Source organism: Lemur catta, chromosome 21 (genome assembly GCF_020740605.2).
Source record: "Lemur catta isolate mLemCat1 chromosome 21, mLemCat1.pri, whole genome shotgun sequence".
Taxonomy (NCBI): domain Eukaryota; kingdom Metazoa; phylum Chordata; class Mammalia; order Primates; family Lemuridae; genus Lemur; species Lemur catta.
Window position 1 is genome coordinate 16,235,169 of NC_059148.1, and position 21,167 is coordinate 16,256,335.

Below are 21,167 nucleotides of genomic sequence, written 5' to 3' on the forward strand. Positions count from 1 at the left end.
GGCTCCAGCTTTGGCTTTGAAAGAATGAGGTGGGATCGTGGCAGACTCATTCCTAGGTTAGTCAGTCTAGGGGAGGGCTGCAGGACCCCAGGCCAGCCATATGCATTGGGTGCTGGTCTCTTTGTCCTGGGCACCACCTGCCTCATCCTAGCCCTCGGCCAGCAGCCATGGCCTGCCACTCACAGGGTGGAAAACTTATTTTCTCCATCTCACAATTAGTGAGTTTAATCTTTAAAGATATGGATTCTTTTTTTTTTATTCTTTTTTTTTTTTGCAGGGGGAGAGACGAGGTCTTGCTGTGTTGCCCAGGCTGGTCTCGAACTCCTGGCCTCAAGAAATCCTCCTGCTTCAGCCTCCCAAAGTGCAGGGATTACAGGCATGAGTGTGAGTGTGGTGTCTCACGCCTGGCAAAGATATGGATTATAAGGTTAAAATCTATAGCAACTGTTTTTTCTTGCCCTCATAAAAGGCATCATCTGTGTTTTTCTGTATCAACCAAAGTAGAATGTTCAAGTTTGGATCTTGGCATATGATCCGCAACAGATCTGTACCTCTGTCCCCAGTGCAGGGGCCAGCAAGATGGCTCACAGGGGAATCATCGAACGGACTTCCTTCTCATAGATGTCAGGTATCATTCCCATTGGGGAGTTGACCATGTGCACGGTGTTCTTGCCAAACAGTTGGAACTCATAGTGGATGAGCTGCTCCCAAAAGCCGTTGTTGGGCCGGATGATGGGCCGGCATGACTTGGTCCACGTGTGGGCATCCAGGAGGGACATGGCATGGTATTTCATGAGGTAGGCCAGGCACAGGGCGGCCGAGCGGCTCACACCAGCGGCGCAGTGCAGCAGCGTGCGGCCCTGGTTCATTTCCACACTGTGAATGTGGTCGGCGATCGGGTCAAAGAAATCGCAGAGACGCGAGATGGGCATGTCAGCCACAGGCACGTGCACATACTGGATATCCTCGTATAAGGTGTTCGCCACTTCCACAGAGACGTTGATGACTGTGGTGATCTGGTTGCTGGACAGCATGAGCTTGTTGTTGGCGGCCGCGCCATTGCTGATGTACAGGCTCCCGGTGATCTGTGACAGGCCGCTGACTGAGGGCTGCCGGAACTGAATCGGGAAGGCACACAACGGGGGTGCTGTCATCAAGGCGGTGGGTCAGCAGTCAGCGAGGCATGAGGGCTGCAGCTTTCTGCTAGGCTGTGTCCACGGAAAACTGCAGGGAAGGAGAGGGTGTTCAGAGGGCAGGAGCGCAGGAGGCAACCCCAAGGGATTTCTGGGAAATGGGTGGATGAGCCTCTAGGATTCCCCAAGGTGGTCCTCTGACCATCACAGCAGAATTCCCCAGAGAATGCACTAAAAATACAGATACCCAGGCCCCTCCCCAAACCCACTGAGCCAGACCGCCGGGGTGAGGAGCAGGAATCTGCATTTTCAGCATGCTTCTCACGTGGTCTAATGTGCACTGCCCAACAGGACAAAGGGCAGGTCCCTGAGCCTGGCACTCCAGGCTTCCCTTAAGGGGCTCCACATTTCTAGCTGGGCCGGTGTCTTGTGTCCCTCAGCTATGTCCTGGCCTGATTCTCCATCTAGGCCTACAGAGACCTCGTCTCCCCTCTCCCAAATTTTCTCCTTCCTTTCAGCCCCTCCGAGTGGGAACCACTTGCACAGTCTTCCTCCTCAGTCTTCTGACTTCATGCCCAAATCCCAAGACTCTGAGCCAGTGACATGGAACCTTGAGCCCACTGTCAGTGGACGGAGTTGGTATAAGAGTGGGCAGGGTTCCAGGTCCCCTCCTCCAAGAACAATGTCTTTGAAGAGACAAGGATGTGCCCATTTGAAACTGATGTCAAATAACAAAGCCCTAAATTGTTAAACATGCTCCTGCACCTTGTCTCAGGAGAGGGCCTCGGGCAGGGAGTGGCTGCAAGCTTCCTGGAGGTCATCATAGCAGGGACCACAGCAACCCCAGGAACAAGCACAGAGAGGCAGCGGGGCCTCAGGAAGACTAGACACACGTGCACCACCCTGCCTACTGCAGGACTGCGGCATGCATCCCAAGGAGGGTGGACCCCTGCCTTCTCCTAAGAAATCTCGGGCCCCTCATTTTCCCAGTCTTGAACAAAGCTTCAGAAATAACATGCCTACAATGAGGCACCAAAGTTCCATTTCCCTGCTTAATATATTTCACTGATTGCCCACTGTCAGGACAAGATGGAGCTCCTTAGCTTGGCTACCAAGGCCATCTGTGGCCTGGCTCCTGCCCATCTCTCTAGCCTCCTATTAGCCTTCCCCATGTCTTGAAGGGTCTCTGCTAGACTAAGCCACTTACTGTTCCGTAGGGACATCTTGTCCTCTCTGGCGAGGGGCCTTTGCCTCTGCTGCTGCTCTCTCAGCCCAGAACCCTGTTTTCTTGAACCTATCAGATCCTGATCTGTTCCATTCAGCAGAGGACTGCAGAAGTGTGAGGAGCCTCCTTGGGATCTAAGCCCAAAGGCCACTCCAAGGGAAACCTCCTGGGAGCATACCCCTCCCACATGCATGATCAATTCCCTGCTCTAGGCTTTCTTAGCTCTATGTTCTCTCTTTCCTAACACTGAAGATGTGCTTGTGCCTTGATCTGTCCGATCATTTGATTAATGTCTGTCTCCCAGGACACTGTGAGCCCTTTAGGGATGTGACGGTATCCATCTTTACTCCCGGTCTATCACCCACCAGTGCCAAGCTCCTTGTCCCCACAAGTAGGTGCTTGACAAATATTTGTCGAATGACTCCAATACCTATGACTCTAACTTCTAACTGAGAAGTGTTCTGGAAAGGATGAGTTCTCTGGCTAAGTTTCTCTAAAATTTCAGGGAGAGGCTTGGTGGGGGTGGGGTTGCTTCCTAGACTGCTGGAGAGAAGGACAAAAGCTGCATAGGCAAATCCTACCTGCCAGTGCCCCGGGGTCAAGTGCATCAGGCTCATCCCAGGAAGGGCAGATGGGGCTGGTTTGTTTTAAAGGTGATATGAGGGGCAAGGAAAAAGGCTCCAAAACCCAGGTGGAAGCCTAAATGCTAAGGAATGTTCTGGATCCTCCTCATCAGAAAACCCATAGACAAGTCGACTGAGGGGTCCCCAAACCAGTACCCAGTGCATGACAGGATTAGAGGAATGTGCTCTTCATCACAAGACAAAAATTTGCAGAAGAGACACTGCTTTTGAGGGTGAGTGCTGGGAGGAGAGTCATTTTCATGTTAGTCAAGAAATACTTATCAGGCACTGTGTGAAGTGTTGGAGACACGGAAATGTATGAGACAGTCATATACGGTCTCTTTTCTCAGGGAGCTCAAAGTCTAGCGGGAGAGCCAGACATTACGCAGGCAATTACAGACACCGCAAGAACTGGAAAACATATAACAGTGCCTACCTTACAAGGATGTTTGAAGACTATATGAGATGATTCAGGTAAAGCGTTTCTCGCAGACCCTGGAGTGTGCACGCTCTAAAAAGAACTATTCTTGCTGTTGTTGGGGAAGTTAAAATGCAAGGCATTGTGGGAATGAAGAGTAAAGGGATTAATTCCAGGCCCTGGGCCAGCGGGTCACAAAGATCGCCAGAAGAAACGACAAGAGATCTGAAGAACGTTTAGCCTCAGGGGGAGGGAGGTGGAGAAATAGCAACTCGGGCTGTTTCACCACTTTACAGCCTATGAATGAAGGCTTTGCCTTCCCCGTTTGGTTCGATCTTCAAAGCAACTTAATCACACAAGAGTCTAGAGTTAATACCTCCATTTTACAGAGGAAAGAGGCACAGAGAAAAAGGGACTTGCTCGGGATCACAAAGCAAAGCCCGAAAGCCGGTGTTTCCGGCTCTTTATGTGCGGGGAAAGGTCGGCCGGCACCTCGGGATGTTCGTTAAATACGAGGTTAAACACGTGGAACAAAGTCCCCGGGCTGACGGGAGCGCGGCGCCACTCGCAGGGGTGGGCCGGGTAGGTTTCCTGGGGAGCTGGCATTGGAACAGGCTTCTTCGCCTGCTCGGTGTCAAGACCCAAAGGCCTTACCTCTCCCCGCAGGAGGGCGGGCAGGTCAGTTCAGGCAGCAGCCGCGCCGCGAAGCCTCAGGAGAGGGTCTTCGCGAGAGGGTAGACCAGTCACGATCCCGGGGCCACCCTCGCCGCCGGGCCAGCGCTCTCGGTCCCATGGCAACGGTTCCTCTCCGCAGGAAGGAATCGCCCGTACCAGGTCTTCGGACAAATTCTGACCTCACCTCCGCGCCCCGGCGCAGCTCCGCTCCAGCTCATCTGGTTACCTGCCCCGCGATCCCGCCGGGGCCACAGCAGTCCTCGTGGAGAAGCAGGATCGGCTCAGCGCGCAGCACCCCGCTCCATCCCGCCCAACCCGTCTCCACGGCAACGCGCCGAGTCGCTCCACGGTGGCCGCCGAGGGACAATCCCTCCGCGTCCGCAGCTTCCGCGGCTTGGCGCGCACGCCCTGCCCCCAAGTCCCGCCCCCTCGCCCGTCTCCCGGGCAACGCGCCGCTCTCAGGTCAAGGCGTCCGCCCCGGGACTCACTCCGCGTCCGCGCGCGCGGGTTGAGCATGGCTGGCAACGCGGCTCCCGTTTGCCAGCCGTCCTCGTGCGTGGAAGGCCGGATAGCACAGCCGAGTAGGCCCTCGGTCACATGGGACCTGCGCCCGTCCACGGATTTGGGGTGCGCCGCCCCGGCGAGCGGCAGTTCGTACGCCACCCAGAGCTCGAACTTCTTCCCGCGCGATAGGCTCGGAAGCCAAGACGTCGTCGCAGACCGTCCGCAGATCTGCTTCTTGCGGCCCAGGGCCGCGCCGTCGCCGGTGCTCTTCAGGTGCGGCCCGGGTGCCCGGAGCGTTCGTCGGACCCTCGGACCCCTAAGGAGCCCGGACTCTGTCAGACCCGAGCTCCCTCCCTCAGGCGGACCCCGGTTCTGGCCCTCCTGGAGACCCTGGTCCCTCGGAGCGCGGTCCTTTTTTAGACCCCGGGGGAGTCTGGACTTGTCACAGCCTCCGGCCCCAGGCTCCTTCCCAGTCCAGCTCTTCGGACCCCCAGGAGCCCGAACGCCCTCAGCCCGGACTCCTGGGAGAAGCTGGACTGCCCGTCACCAACCCACATTTCCTCCGCATTGGTCCCAGCCCTTCAGTCCTCCAGGCTGACAGCGTGTGGCCCCAGGGCCCTTTGGGGTGAGCCCTGAACCTCCTTAGAGCAAGGCGAAGCCCAGGCTCGGACGGCCCCGCACCCCTCTCCTTAGCCTCTGTGTTCCCAGTGGCCCTGGAAAAGCCTCCAGTTCCCTCTGCCTAGACCCAGTCCTCACAAACCCCAGTTCCGCCTGTCGCCTTCCATTCCAGAACCCTCCTCTAGCGTTTTCGCAGGCTCCCACGGGGACTTGCGGTGGAAGGCAGTTTCGTTCAAAATGACCATGATCTAATACTTGAAAGGGAATGTTTCCAGTCATTGCCCCCCCCGCCCCCCGCCTTTCCAGCGTTGGTAAATTTCGTGCACCACTGAGTGGACGAAGCCTGTTTTATGTGTCTTTAAATATTTCAGGTCTTTTTTTAAAATTTACTTTTAGTTTTTATTTTATTTATTTATTTATTTTTCAGACAGAGTCTCTGTTGCCTGGGCTAGAGTGCCGTGGCGTCAGCCTAGCTCACAGCAACCTCAAACTCCTGGGCTCAAGCAATCCTCCTGCCTCAGCCTCCCGAGTAGCTGGGACTACAGGCATGTGCCACCATGCCCTGCTAATTTTTTCTATGTATATTTTTAGTTGTCCAGCTAATTTCTTTCCATTTTTAGTAGAGACAGGGTCTCGCTCTTGCTCAGGCTGGTCTCAAACTCCTGAGCTCAAACAATCCACCCGCCTCGGCCTCCCAGAGTGCTAGGATTACAGGCATGAGCCACTGTGCCCGGCCCTTTTAAAAAAAAACAACTAAAAAACAGGATCTGGAGGACTTTTGTGTGAGCATCCTGACCTCTAATTCAGCCTTTTCCATCAGCTCATGCTTATGATGTTGTTGCAGTGCATCGAAATCAAAAATATGTAAATGGGAGATTGGGATGTTTGATTGTTCATACTATTGATAGTTTGTAAATATAAAAACATTGATTCACAAAGCTATGGTTTCAAATGGGCTGAAATGAATTAGAAAACTCTAGTCTTTCAAAATGTTTTATCTTTTAAAAATTGTCTTTTTTGGTCCCAGTGATAAAGGTAGCATATACTTAAAGAAAAATCAAACAAGACAGACAAGCTAAATGAGTGGCCAGAGGTAATCACTTAACATTTTGGTGTATATTGTTCCAGATCCACTCATAGATGTGTGTTACAATATGCTTATAGTTTTTTAAAAAATACATCACAAAAAGTTCACTTTTTAGTCATGTTTTCCCCCCACATTTAGTACACTACAGATGTCTGTTTTGTACATAATTACATGTATTTTATTTTATGACATACCAAAATTTATTCAATTCTTTCCCTATTGTACCTTTAGTATTCAAATTTTAGAAAGAAAATATAAACAATTATTTTTAAGTGGGCAAAAACATTTAAAGGTATATATATTTGTAAAACCACTTCATGGTGTAACCAAATTATCAAAAAGTGAAAATTCAGTACCTGGAATATCCATCTTTGACCAATTTCTCATTTTGGCCAAATTGTTCTATTTTTACCTGGAATACCTGGCTTCATTTTACTCCCACATCCTATCCCATCTTCCACTTCTCACCTTCCAGAGTCTCCTGAAACTGCCATTCTCCCCAAACTTCCCTCACTTTTCTAAACTTTTCCCTTAGAATTTCCCTATTAACCAGCCTAACCTCTGTCCATACTCTTCATTTTCATTTTTCCCTGCTCTGATCTGCCCCCCCCGCCCCAGATCCCCCTTAGGTCTAGGCTCTAGAGCAAGTGCCCCCAACCTCAACCCCTCACAAATTGATCTCTCTGAACTCTACCCTACAACTTTTTACTCCTCTCTGCTAAGATCCCACCTCTCATCTCATCCTGTATTTTCTCTTTAAGATGATTGCTCCTGAGTCCCTGTTGATACTTCTTTTGTGGACTTCTCTAGGCCCTCTACATCCTTCCCAGGATGCTTTTCTTCTCAGCATCCAAGAAATACCCCTATAGCACACTTTTTCCATAAGAAGAAACCTATAGTTACTCCCTTGCTCCTCTGAAAATTAGGACAGAGCTGTGCTTGTCCTAAGAAAGCTGGGGAAGCCTCAGCCACTCCCCCAGGACCCCATCAAATCAGGCCCTGGCCTTTGCCCTGGCCCCAGGCATCTGTAACCTGTACCACCTCCCTCTCTCCCCTCCAGCTTAATGAATTCCACTGAAGCAGGAGTGAACAAATATTTACGCAAGAGCCGATTATCTCGGGTGATTATTCATGACAACCGCAGTGCACAACGACTCTATGAGATGGAGGTAAAGTAGCCACAAGCTTTTGCATTGGAGGATGTTAGTGGCTGGACCCTTATTCGTTTTGTTCTCCCCATACTCTGGCAGGGGGAAGGGATCACAGATCAGAGAGGTGATAGGAAGTCACCAGAGTGCTCTAAGACAGGCCCAATTTCACAGAGGAGGCAATTAATATTAATACCTGGGGTTACTAACAAGGTGTCATAGCTGTTCCTGGGCTGAGGGAGCCAGGGAGAAAGACTCCATGTCTCCTGGGCCTTGTGGCATTTTTTTCTCAAAGCACATTATCTCTCTATGTAGGGAATCCACGAACATATTCTTACTCTCTCCCATACAAAGTCTGGGGTCCTAGAGCCTGAATTGGCATCAAGGCTCTCTTGTTGGTTTTTTTCCTTCTGGAACTATCCCCATTTTCCAGATGAGAACTGAGTCTCTTCTTAAGCTCCCAAGGGACCCTGATTGATTAATTCATTAAACCTGTCTTTAGGGCCTGCTTGGGACAGGCACTGTGTTGGGCACTAGGAAGAGACACGTGAACAAGATGGACTCCAAAACGTCCTCATTTCTTCAAGCAGAGCCGGCAGCCCAGAGTTGAGCTACTGCTCCCTTCTTGACTCTGTTGAGCTTCCCTCCATGTTCAGGGTCAAATCTAGATGAGCCCATGGGATTCTGACATTGAAGAGTTGGGGAGCCTTAAGAGTGGTGCCGGATCCTCTTGAGGGCCACAGAGACCAAAAGAACAGAGACTTGGGTGTTTCTCCCTGTGTTGCACTGCCGCTGGTGTGGTATAGTGGAAATAGACGGGCAGGCCGGTTTTGTGTGATCCTGGGTGAATCACACTTCCTCCAGGCTCTGTTTTCTCATTTGTACAGCAGGATCTATTAAGACCCCCTCCGTTGCAGGTGATATAAACTGAACTTGAACTAGTCCCAGCAAAATAGCGAATGACTGGTTTACAGAATCAAGGATGGATAGGGCAAGGTCGCCAACATTTGGGATGACAGAGGCCAGGGGATGTGTGCATGTCTTCCACATTCCCTGTCTCCTTTGTCTGCTGCGTTCTGAGTGTTGGCATCATCCTCAGGCTGGCTGTCCCTGGGGAGCAAGGCCACAGGAAACCCTGGCCTGTTGACCACACAGGAAATGGAGTACTTCTGCTGTTGTTTGACAAATCCTGGAGGACGACTCCAGTTGGCCCCAGTTGGGTCATGGACTCATCCTTGCTTCAGTCATTGTGGCCAGGTGGTGTGGGGATGTTCTGAGTGACCCAGGATGGGATGGGGACCGATAACCAGTGGGAATGTTGTACCTCTTGCAAGTGGAGTGAGGATCTCTGAAATACCGGAATTGGAAACTTCTGAGTTGGCCTCATGTGTACCAGAGGGCTGCACCATCTTTTAGCCATCCACAACCTTCCTTTTAAAGCTGTATTGAGCCTTTATGTGTTTGATGCATTATATATTATTACCCCCATTAAATAGTTCTCTGAGACTCAGAGAGAGAGAGAGAGAGACTAACTTCACTAAGATCACGCAGTGAATCAGTGCAGAGTTCCAAACCTGGGTCTGACTGACCAATGAGCAGGACATTTTCCCTGAAGGACAGAGACTGTCTTCTCCATGTTTATGGACCCAGTGACTAGCTGAGAACCTGGCTTGTAGGAACTCGGTGGATTCGAGGCCCTCAGTGACAATGTGGCAGTGTTTCTGTCTCCCCACCCCCCAAAAAAGGGCTCATGTTAGGGGAAGAGGCAGCTTTGGTGACTTCAGTGGGGACAGCTAGAATCTAGTGTCTGGGGACTTCCCTGAACATGCTCTAAGGACAGTGGATGATGGCCGCTATCCCTTCATCTGTGGCCATGTTTCTCAAGCAGTTTTGCCCCTCAGGGGACATTGGCATTGTCTGGAAACATTTTTGGTTATCACAAGTGGGAAGAGGGTGCTGCTACTAGCATGTAGTAGGTAGAGGCCGGGAGAGCTGCTAAAGAAACTACAATGTGCAGGACAGCCCCCACCTCAAAGAATTGGCCAGCCCAAAATGTCCATAGTGTCGAGGTTGAGAAACCCTGATCTATGGTAAGAGTTATGCTCAAGGTGAAATCACCAGCTCAGAGGCTTAAAAAGCCTGCTGCAATGGGATATGCTAGATAATGGTATGTAAGTAGCCACTTCTCGTGGCTCAATCAGAATTATCTCCGATATATGATAAAAATATAGATTCCTGGCCCCCATTCAAGCCCTACTAAGCTAGAATCCCTGGGTCTGTATTTTTATCAAGCAACTGAAATGTTTTCTGGCGCTCAGCCAGGTTTGGAGAACACTGATGTGAACTATGTCATTTAGTGCCCATATTTTCTGTCACCCACCTTTCCCCTTTAACTCCTTATGTCAGATAATCATGTCAGCATTGGCCTTTATGAAGAACTTTGCTTAACCTTGTGCTAGGTCTTCAGATAACGTTAGTGCTTATCTCAAGCCCCTGGAGAACTTGTTAAAAATGTCAGCTCCCACTGGATTCTGTTTCTGTATGCCCCAAACCTCCCCATTCTTCAAAACCCAACCCCAATTTATATGCCAACCCCTCCATGAAGCTTTTCTTGATGTCTCCCTTCTTTGCACTCGGTGCTTTTTTTTTTTTCTTTTCTTTTTAAGGGGGTGTGTCACTTTCTGCCTTGCTTATAAATATCTGGGCATGTGTCTCACCTCTCCCGATTGCATTTTAGTTACTGCGAAGACCTGTGGCTGATTTTTCTTAGCATCCCTTCCCATTGATAGCTCATTGGAATAAATAAGTGAATGGATAAGACATAGGATGTGCCTATGTCTTATTACAGACAAGACAGACCTTACAGTCTTGGAGACAAGACAGAAGTTATGTAATAGAAATAAGTAGAATTCAATGTGATACAGGGAGCGTCACAGAAAATATGTGGGAAGCACCAAATGATTAATAGGGACAGGATGACAGGGGTTACAGACGAGGGAAAAACAAGATGTACCCTCCCCCCATCCCCCATCTCCTTCTGACTGGTCTTCAAATAGAGATGTTTAGGTCAAAGGCTGCTAAGTACAGACTGCCATAAGGTGCCATAGGGGTTATCTACTTAATGCCCACTTTTTACAAATGGGGAAACTGAGGCTCCCTGTGAGTTAGGGTGTTTATAGAATGAATATTGGGTCCAGCTGGCACATTTTCCACCCCCATGTCAGCAGTACAGATGCCCCACTTGCTCTGAAGTGGCTTCTTTATCCTAACCGCACTTCTGTTTTTTTTTTTTGTAAGATAAGAGCTTCAGACAAGACCAAGAAAAAGATGAACCACTTGTACGATCACCTGAAAAAAAAGTTCATGATGGACCAGCTCAGAAAGCTGGGGCGCTGGAAACGGGAATCCATGAACATCCAGCAGTACTTGGATGAGAACCGCATGTACCAGACCCTGCGGAAACCCCAGTCTCGCAAGAAAAAGCAGCCACCCTAGTCCTGCAGGATGATCTGCCCCAGGGCCACAGTGATGCCAGTCTGAGCAGGGGGAGAAGCAGAAACTAGCCAGCCTACACCATCGGAGAACAATAAACCGCGACCAGCGGACAGCGGAGCACAAAAAAACCCCTCAGCAATCCTAATGTTCCCTGCCCCACCCGCCCCCTCTGTTCTGGTGAAAAAGATCCTGGTAGTCTCCTAGGTGCTCGGGTAGAAAAGACTGAACCAAGCCAGCTTCTATGGTTAAGGCAAACATTGACCTTTTCGTGTCCATAGGTCTGAGGTGACGTGCCAGGCCAGGTGTGCTAGGACCGTGGTACCTTAGATGGGAAGGGCCCAGGAATGCCGCTGCCTAGCATTCCAGTGGTAAAGAGGTCAGGGTGGGGCATCAGACAGACCTGGCTTAAGTGCTATTTCTGCCACCCATCAGCTGTGTGACCTTGTAACCTCTCTGAGCCTCTGTTTCCTTAGCTGAAAGAATGAGGTGACAGTAAGGGAACCTGCCTCCAAGATCTGGCATGAGGATGTAAAGTGCTCGGTCCAGGGCCCATCATTCCCAATGGCTTTCATCACCATGGCTCCAGTTGCCTTCTAGCCTTGCTGGTCCCAACTCCCTGTCCTGCCTGTTGTCCCGACTAGACCCCGAGAGCGCCCAGATTGGGCCTTTACACATGAAGACCCCTGTCTCGAATGCCTCTTCAGCTCCCCAGGGCTCTCACCGACTCTTTTCATCCTTCAAGCCTTATCTCAATGCCATTCCCTGCAGAGCATTTCCCGACCTTCTGTCTCAGGTCCGACCCTGTCCACTCCTCTGTCTCTGCACTGAGTCTTTGGTTGGCCATGACTTGTTTGCACACTGTCTCTCTGATCAAGTTGTGCGTGTCTTGATGGCAGTGATGCGGACTTACTCATCTCTGTAACCACAATGCCCAGTAAATGGGGTAGTCACTCTGTGTTTTTTGAATAAATGACTATCTTATTTCTCTTCGAATTACAGCGTCAGGACAGTGCACAGAGTAAGGTACATATTTTTTAAAGTTAACTGAGTCTCCTCATTTTACAGATGAGGAAACTGAGGCCCAGGGAGGTGGCCTGACTTGCTCAAGGTCATGCAGCAAGTTAGTGGCAGAGAATTAAACCAGGTATCCCGACTCTGGTGAAGTGGTCATTCTGCATCATCACAGCTGCTAGGTAAGGGCCTTGGTCCTCTTGGTGGCTCTTGGAATTCCTTCCTGGGATTCCTCCTCCCTCCTCTACCTCCTCCCTCCTCCCTCTTACCCCTGGTCTCCCTCCTCCCACTTCCCTCCCCCCTCCCCCCTCTCCTTACTTCCTTCAGCACTGCTGCCTGGCACCATTTGGCAGCCTTTCCTTTGAACTGGATCTCAGCAAGCCCTGAGCCCAGAGGGGCCTGGGTCATGGGTGGGGAGGCAGATGTTTATGATGTTTTTATTTTCACCCTTTATGGTCTTCCTTTGAGGACTGCCGCCTGCTACTTTTCAGAGGGAGACAAAACAATCTTTTTCTAGGTACTTGTCTATTTCCTTGGCTGAGCACAGCTGATTAGAATAAATTAATTTGAATATTTGTATTATTATACAAGCAATATGACCACATTTACAAAAAACAAAAAGATCAAAAAATATAGTCTCTTCTTTTAGATCAACCACTGCTAGCATTTTGGTGTATTTCTTATATTTGATGTAAAAACGGTCCCTGTAATCCTAGCACTTTGGTAGGCCCAGGTGGGAGGCTTGTCTGAGGCCAGGAGTTCGAGAACAGCCTGAGCAACATAGTGAGATCCGGTCTCTACAAAAAATAGAAAAATTAGCTGGGTGTGGTGGTTCGCACCCATAGTCCTAGCTATTCGGGAGGCTGAGACAAGAGGATTGCTTAAACCTATGAGTTTGAGGTTATAGTCAGCTATGATGATGCCACTGCACTCTAGACTGGGCAAGAGAGGACGACTCTGTCTCAAAAACAAACAAACAAACAAAAATAAGTCCCTGATTTATGATGGATCGACTTAGGATTTTTCGACTTTGCAATGGTATGAAAGCGACAGGCATTCAGTAAACACTGTACTTCAAGTGCCTGTACAGCCACTCTGATTTTCACTTTCAGTATTCAGTAAATTGCATGAGATATTCACCACTTTATTATAAAAGAGGCTTTGTGTTAGATGATTTTGCCCAACTATAGGTTAATGTAAGGGTTCTGTTTACATGTTTAAGGTAGGCTAGGCTAAGCTACGATGTTCAATAGGTTAGGTGTGTTAAATGCATTTTTGACTTCATATTTTCAGCTTATGATGGGTTCATTGGGCTGTAACCCCATGGTAAGTAAAGGAGCATTTATTCTTACTTTATGTCAACAAGTCCCTTTTCCTTTGGCATTGTACCTGGAGAGAAGAAAGGCTTTGGGAATCTTCCTGGAATCTTCAGGGGGCCTGCAGAGCAGCCCCATCCCCTTTTTTCTCTAAACTGTCCCCAGGAACTTTTTACCTCCTAGATCTCATCTAATGCAGCCTCTCTGAGCCTTACCTCAGTCCAGCCTCCAGCCACAATGCACCTTTCTCCCCTGGATGGCTAGCCTTGGCTGAAGGTCTTTGTGTCCCCATGTGGGACCTCTGGGTGTGGAGTGGACTCCTGGGTGGGAGGAGTTGGGATGTCAACCCAGTGAGTCACTTTATAAGCCCCTAACTTGGCCTTTGATTGGGTGGACTTAGGAGTCCCATTTTTCATTAAAAACTAGAGGATACTGCATTTAAGCAGGGGACAAGAAACAATGCAATTCTTCAGAGGCCACTTAGTAATTGGGAGGGAAGAAGAAGATTGAAAGGAAGAAAAATTAAGGAAGAATGGAGGGGTGTTGGATGGGAAGATACTGTGGGAGAAATGGAATCTTGAAACTAAGGAGAGACTCAGATTCTCTAGTCCAGGGAATATACACACATACGTGGGACTCAGTTCAAATGCAATCTTACCTGGAAGCCTGTTCCAGTAATCAAAACCATTAGCATATTAACATTTATTGAGCGCTCAGGGTGCCAGGCACAAGCCTCAGCTCTTTTCAAACATGATCTCATCGAATCCTTCCAACAACAAAAGTAGGTAATTTTATTAGCCCCATTTTATGGAAGAGAAAGTGAGGTTCAGAGAGTAAGAATCCTGCCCAAGGTTGGACAGCTAGTGAGTGACAAAGTCAAACCCAAAGTCCGTCTCACTCTGAAGCCCAACTCCTAAGCATGTTATAAGCTTCTTGTCCTTATCACTCCAGGTAGAAATGGAATGCCTGGGAGCTGGAGACCTCTGGAACACAGAGCAAAACCCAGCTGCATTCTCAGTTCCATGACTTCGCAGGTGGTACTGTGGGAGCCTCCGCTGGAATGTCAGTTGCCTGAGCTCACCTGGTTCACAGCAGAACTGGACTCAAACTCAAGTATGTCTTCTCCCAGGTGACAGAAGAACTTGTCACCCGTTTGGGGATGGCTAAGCTGTTTGGGAGATAGGGTTAGGGAGATGCTCACCCAAGAAGTGGAAGGATGGGAAACAGGAGTCCCGACCGCTACCCAGGAGCTGTGAAAAGATGATCTCAGCTTTGCCACTGGGACAGCGTTGCAGAATATCCCTTGTGTCTGAAGACCTACGATGATGTAGGGGACAGATGAATGGTACTCTCATTTAGAGAGAGCAAGTATTTTTGAGTATACCTTCATTTTCTGCTGAAAATACATTTCATTCCTTCCTCCACCACCACCAAATGCACCTCACTACTTTAGAGTACTTGGAAAAAATTCCCAGTTTAAAAACCTTGCTGGACAGTGGAACTTATTCCTTCTCTTTCCAGAAGTTCTCCATGAACTGGAACAAAAGGAAGAGAAATTCTGTTTACTTAGCACCTATAACACGTAAGCCATTTTATATCTTATCTCATTCATTCCTCAATACAATACTTGTCAGGCATCACACCCATCTTACAGATGAGAAAACCAAGTCACGAAAAGGTTAAGGAACTCGCTCAGAGTCACTAGATTTGAACCAGGCCATGAGATGCATGGGGCAAGCTCTTTCCGTGCCAGCCTGCCACCCCAGTGATCCTCAGTCTCAGTGTGAACACAGAGCTTATTTTCAGCCATTCTTCGCCAAAGGAACTGCTCTGTGAGGGATGCCCGTGTTTGGAGCCTCCTGTTCATGGTCCCTGGGCTGTGACTCTCCTCCCAGGGCTGTAGCTGTTGATCATGGTGATCAGTCATACAGCAGGAAGGAGGCCTAGGATGTTCTCTTTCCTCTCACCTCCAGCTCCAGGCTGCCAGGCAGGGGCAGCGTCTTCAGAACTTGAAAGATTCAGAACTTGGTGGACCCAGAGCAGCCCCACCAAAGGCTGAGACAGCTGGAATCAAAGGGGTCGGGGGAGGCAAGTAGCTGCTCCAGTTGCTGCTGAGCGATCCTAAAGTTCTTACATATCTGCCTCATCCATCCATCCATCCACCCACGTGGCCCTTCAACACAATCAGAACACGAAGGTGGAGGAACTGGTTTTCTTGTTTGCTGTGATACCTCTGGCTTTTCCTGATCCGTGTGGGCAAGTGGGGTGACCTGCAGACTGGGAGTGCCTCTGCCCACATTCACCCTGATCCTGGGCAAGTCACCTCTCCACTCTGAGAGTTGGGGAGCTGGAAGAGACCATAGAGCTGTCTTGTATTTTACGGATGGGTAACAGAAGCTGCGAGTGGGGAGGTGACTTGCCAAGGTCAGATAAGGAATTAGTGGTGGATTTGGGACAGGATCCCAGGATACTGCCACTCATTTGTAAAGTGGGAATGGGAATCCCAGCTCTCCTCACCTCCCAGGATTGTAGGGAGGACCCCACGAGGTGAGTGGTGGAAAAGCACTTTGAGAAGTGAGGTCACCAGGCCAGAACGTTACAGACGTGCACCTGAGGCTCTGCCAGCTGGGCCAGGGCAGATCCCTTAGTGACCACAAGGGGTCAGCAGACGCTTGTGCTTACATGTTCGGCTGGGCTCTGCTCGAAGGCTCAATGCCTGGGTCTGGGAGGGAGGCCAAGTCATTTACTTCCTGGGGACCCCTAGCAGGAACAAGAGGCAGGGACACATCCCAGCCCAGCAACTTGTTGAGTCAGGAAGTGTTATCCTGGCTCTTACAATTCAGAGCCTGGTCCAGCTGCTGACTTCGAAAGGGGCAGGCCTTGGACAGGGATCTGCGTGCCCCAGTAGCCTCTCTCTGGGCTTCAGTTCTCCCACCAGCAGTTCAAGGGCAGGGAGCTTGTGGGTGGTCTCTGCACTTCCATCGCGCAGGTCCTGAGATGTGGCACAGAGCTTGCACATATGATGCCTCATAAATACCTGCTGAGTGGACGGGAGCAAATCTGAGCAAAGCCAGAAATCCAGGCTTATACAGCGTGATGATTGAGGGAGAGTTTTACTTCACTAATGTGTTTATCACTTTGCCAAATGAGTCTCAGTGGGATTCCTAAGCCAGTGGGCACATCCAGGATCATTTCCGAAGGTTCTGTCACCAAGTCTCAGTCATTCAAGTGCATATCCCCACTGGGTCAAGTTAGGTCTCCCAGCTGCTGGAAGTACCTGGAAGCTTTGTGTGATAGTCTTTCTAAGATCTCCCTACGGCTAAGCAGACTAACCTTCCACTTCATCCAGCTTTTCATATGTACCAGGTACTCTTGTGAATGCTGGAAACCATTATTGAACAGAACAGACTCAAATCCTCTGCCCTCCTGTAGCATTTATTTATTTATTTATGAGACAGAATCTCGCTCTGTTGCCCAGGCTAGAGAGGAGCACTGTGGCGTCAGCCTAGTTCACAGCAATCTCAAACTCCTAGGCTGAAGCGATCCTCCTGCCTCAGCCTCCTGAGCAGCTGGAACTACAGGTGTGCACCAGTGTGCCTGGCTAATTTTTTATATTTTTAGTAGAGATGGGGTCTCGCTCTTGCTCAGGCTGAACTCTGGACCTCAAGCAATTCTCCCACCTTGGCCTCCCAGAGTGTTAGGATTACAGGCGTGAGCCACCCTGCTGTCCAGGAGCTTATGTTGGAGCAGTCTCTAGGGAAAAAAAAAGAAGTCAGATGAAAACCCTGGCTGTTGGTGTCTGGTGCCTCCCAGCTGAAGGCAGGACGCCTCCTTTGGGCGTTACAGGGAGAATCTGAGCAGCATTTGCCTCATGCAACCCTTTGGCCACTGGAAATGCTGCCCATAAGCCTTAAGGGCTGTGTGTGTCACTGCTGCAGTGACCTCTTTCTCTGATGTGCGTGGCCTCTGCAGTTAAATGGCTCTGAGCTGGAATCTCAGCTCTGCCTCCCACAAGGGAGTCATTTTGCCCCTTGGATCTTCCTCTTCCTTATCTGGAAACTGGGAATAATTGTAGTACTCACCTCACAGGATTCCTCTGAGAGCCCAGCAAGCTAGACAAGAACCTGGCCCGAGGCCTGACATCTTGTGGGGTCAATGGGAAGAGGGTTGTGTTGGCAATTGTAATTGTTGTGCTGTACTTGGAGTTGACAGGTATGTCCCAAGAGGCAGCCTGGTGCTAGGGAATGAGCCCCAGAATAAGAATCTAGAGGTAGGGGTTCAGCTTCTAAGACTCTTTGATTTGCTCTGAGATCCTGGGCAACACACATGCCCTTTCTGGGCCTTCGAGGACTGCTCTCTTCTCTCATGTTCAGTTAATCCCTTAGGAGGAAGAAGTTGGACTGAGATAGATCCATATTTCTCAGAAGGCCTTGTGGCACCCCTAAGTCAGCAAGTACCTATTGGGAACCTGGTCATGTAGCAATGGTAGGTCACCCGGGCTCCAACCAAGCCTTCTTCAGGTGATCCTAGGGGGCTGAATGCAGTTGCTCCATAGGAATGAAATGGTCACAGGGAAAAATTATTCCTTAGCTTTGTTCAAAAGCCAAGTTAGAAGACTGGGAGGGCCAGATCCGTTGGAATTTACATTTCTAACCTGATTTCCCATTCTTTTTCCTATGAGCCAAATCACATGAATTCTCTGACTTCTCCATAGAGACTGCTTGATTTTCTACCTTGGAACTTTGGATCCTACCGTTCGCGCTGCAAGGAATATAGCCCTCCCCTCATTTCCACCTTCAGGGCCTGACTCCTCATCCACCTTCTTCACAGAATGTGAGCTCTCCCTTCCTGGACTAGACTCCACTCTGTCCATCTCTCAAACCTGTGCCATTATCGTCTGCTAACCTGCCTTAGTTCTCCCATCAGACTGGGCGCCACTGCCAGGCAGGGTCTGGACAAAGCAGGAACAGGGAGTCCTGGCTGACCCTTTCTTTGTGAAAATTGGGTCATGCACAACCAACCATATTCTCTGGAGCTCTCAGGTCATTTCCAAGTTGGTTTTTTCCCCTGCCTGTTGCTTCAGAGATTTTGCATACTCGATCACTGAGGAATCAGTTTTCAAACAAAACTGTGGTTTTTAACACTAAGCAGAGACTGCTAACCTCCTGGTGCCGACAGTAAGGGCATGGATTTGCCCTACACTGTGCTTTTCCATGGTGCTGAATTTAAGCACTTTTGGGGGGGGGGTCTGCAAGCTCCAGGGAGCCACAGCTCCCCCCACTGCCAGGGTCCTAAACTCAGCTGCACTTAACCTCCCTGGCCCCTGAAGGCGTATGAGTCTGTGATCATCCCAAGGTGTTAGAACAGTGGTTCCTTCAAAATAACTAACAGTTTTAAAAACTTTAAAATTGTAACACACAAACTATTATAAAATTTGAAGTGCGAAGGGTATATGATAAAGGAAAACTCGCCTCCTCTACCTTCCTGAGGCCCCCGCATTAGCTGTTCCTGTGCATCTTTCCAGAAGTGTTCTAAGAGCACACCCTTAAGATGGAGTTTACAGGCTTCATAAATTTTATGCAAAACTTTAGCATGTATGCCTATTTGTGTATGCTGTGGGTTTCGTCATGATCTTAAAGGGGTCCATGATCCTGCTACACATTTCAAATCACTGACTTTGAGACTTCTAATTGCTTTTTTTTTTGAGACAGAGTCTCACTGTGTTGCCCGGGCTAGAGTGCCATGGCGTCAGCCTAGCTCACAGCAACCTCAAACTCCTGGGCTCAAGCGATCCTCCTGCCTCAGCCTCCCGAGTAGCTGGGACTACAGGCATGTGCCACCATGCCCAGCTAATTTTTTTCTATATATATTTTTAGCTGCCCAGATCATTTCTTTCTGTTTTCAGTAGAGACGGGGTCTCGCTCTTGCTCAGGCCGGTCTCGAACTCCTGACCTCAAGCCATCCTCTCGCCTCAGCCTCCCAGAGTGCCAGGATTACAGGTGTGAGCCACCGCACCCAGCCGACTTTGAGACTTCTACCTAAGTTTTCCTCCCATAATTCCTAAGACCCCACTGAAATAAATATATAGAGATTTAAAAAGTACTAATCCCTCAACAGCAAGGAAAACTAGATGAAGGAGTTTATTCAACAAATATTCATTGAGTTCATATCGTGTGCCAACTCCTCTTCTAGGCTCTGATGATCCAGCATGAAATAAATCTGACAAAAATTCCTGTCATCCTGCAGCTTACATTCTCATAAGAGGAGACAGAAATAAACCCATCATTTAGGAAGTGACAAGTGCTGTAGAGAAAAAGAAAACAGGAAAGAAGGCTTGGAGTGCCACGTTGTGGATGTTTCAATTTTAGCTGAGGATGAATCACTGATGAATGAGAGATTTCAGCAAGTGCTTGGAATATGGAAAGAGCACGGGGGCTGGTTTAATGAATGAATGGGTGGAAGCAGCTGCCAAGGACATTCTCCTAGTGGACTTTAGAGGAGGTAGGAGCCAGTGGCTTGAAAGAACACAGGGAGGGGCTGGCCAGGCGCAGTGGCTCACACCTGTAATCTAGCACTCTGGGAGGCCGGGGCGGGAGGATCGCTTGAGCTCAGGAGTTCGAGACCAGCCTGAGCAAGAGTGAGGACCCAGTCTCTATGAAAAAAATAGAAAAATTAGCCAGGTGTGGTGGTGTATGCCTGTAATCTCAGCTACTCAGGAGGCTGAGGCAGGAGGATCCCTTTAGCCCGGCAGTTTGAGGTTGCAGTGAGCTATGATGACACCACTGCACTCTAGCTGGAGTGACAGAGTGAGACTCTGTCTCTTAAAAAAAAAAAAAAAAAGGGAGGCTTTGGGCTCAAAGTCAATAGGTTATGGTGGAGGGAAGGAGGGAAAAGGAACAGAGGCAACTTTTAGTTGCCATTTTATGGGGGATTTTATTTCTTAAACTGGTGAGTGAGCCCAGGAGTGTTTTGTATTGTTATTCTTATGCCCTGCACATATTTCACCATATTCTTTTTATCTACTCAGTATCTGAAAAACAGACACTCCCCGAAAACTGGGGCGGTGGGGTAACTGCTCCACCTCTCTCCACACTCGTTTGCAAAAGTGCAGGTAGCATTTCTTCTCTCCAGGCACTTCTCTAGAGAGAAAATTGAGTTATATACCTGGGATCAGCTGGGGCTTGCAGTCGGATGCTGGCAGTATAGAATAGAGCCCTCCCGACTCTATTATTTATAATGATGCCCCACACAGAACTTCCAGCCACATATTCTGATTTAGCGTAGGGACCAGATTAAGATGGACTTAATTTCATAGCGGAGGAAACCTATGCCAAACTTTTTTACAAGGTACTCGCTAACAGGCCTGTCACCAGAAAGTGGCAGACCTGGGATTTGAACCTTCCAAACTTGTGCTGTTAGCCACACGCTGCCCTGCCTCCCGCTTAGCTAACACATCTCCCAGTGCCAGTTGTGGAGGGAGGTTTGCCCTAGCCACTCCAGACCTTTCCTGGATAAAATGAGACACAAATCAGCATCTATGTTTGTATCTGTGGCCACAAGCCAATAAGAGAACCTGTCTGGATTTTGGAATGAATACTGGACGGCAGCTAGGAGACCCGGGTTCTTATCCAGACAGTGGTGTCCACCTTGATAGGAGGACAGCGGAACCTGCCATCTCACGGGGTTGGCCTCAGGTGGAAGTGATGGCTGAGAACAGCTCTGCAGAGCAAGGATGGACCAGCTACCCCAGAGCCTTCCAGCCCACTGGGGCCTTTGCTACTTGTCATCTTTCAGCTTCTTAAGGCCCTCACGGCAGCCTGGCAGGGATGCTTTCGGGTGGACAGGCATCTGGGGCCTGGGGGCTGGGGACTGCATTCTTTTACTACACAGATGAACAGGCTTTGGAGCTACAGG

General features: G+C 49.4%; 2 protein-coding genes and 1 long non-coding RNA gene across 5 annotated transcripts; 2 read left to right on the forward strand and 1 right to left on the reverse strand.

The window, feature by feature from the left end:
* Positions 1 to 306: 306 nt before the first annotated feature.
* Positions 307 to 4,461, reverse strand: DUSP18 (dual specificity phosphatase 18). 3 transcript variants are annotated; one of them, XM_045534482.1, is made up of 2 exons: positions 4,259 to 4,461; positions 307 to 1,224 (listed from the first exon to the last, which is right to left on the reverse strand). In XM_045534482.1, exon 2 carries the CDS (start codon positions 1,152 to 1,154, stop codon positions 585 to 587), a length of 570 nt encoding a protein of 189 aa, XP_045390438.1. In that variant the 5' UTR covers positions 1,155 to 1,224; positions 4,259 to 4,461; the 3' UTR covers positions 307 to 584. The 3 variants fall into 3 exon arrangements, with proteins under 3 accessions (XP_045390438.1, XP_045390437.1, XP_045390439.1); XM_045534481.1 differs by having other exon boundaries at positions 4,054 to 4,461; XM_045534483.1 differs by lacking the exon at positions 4,259 to 4,461 and adding an exon at positions 3,418 to 3,701.
* On the forward strand, positions 4,276 to 11,720 carry C21H5orf52 (chromosome 21 C5orf52 homolog). Its single transcript, XM_045534479.1, has 3 exons — positions 4,276 to 4,851; positions 7,344 to 7,452; positions 10,729 to 11,720. The coding sequence occupies exons 1-3, from the start codon at positions 4,589 to 4,591 to the stop codon at positions 10,924 to 10,926; spliced, it is 570 nt and encodes a 189-aa protein (XP_045390435.1). The 5' UTR covers positions 4,276 to 4,588; the 3' UTR covers positions 10,927 to 11,720.
* Positions 11,721 to 11,742: 22 nt separating this feature from the next.
* Positions 11,743 to 20,998, forward strand: LOC123625850. The gene is made up of 4 exons (XR_006730666.1): positions 11,743 to 12,119; positions 14,205 to 14,366; positions 14,775 to 14,835; positions 20,908 to 20,998. It is a non-coding gene; the product is annotated as an uncharacterized LOC123625850 (long non-coding RNA).
* The last annotated feature ends 169 nt before the right edge of the window (positions 20,999 to 21,167 follow it).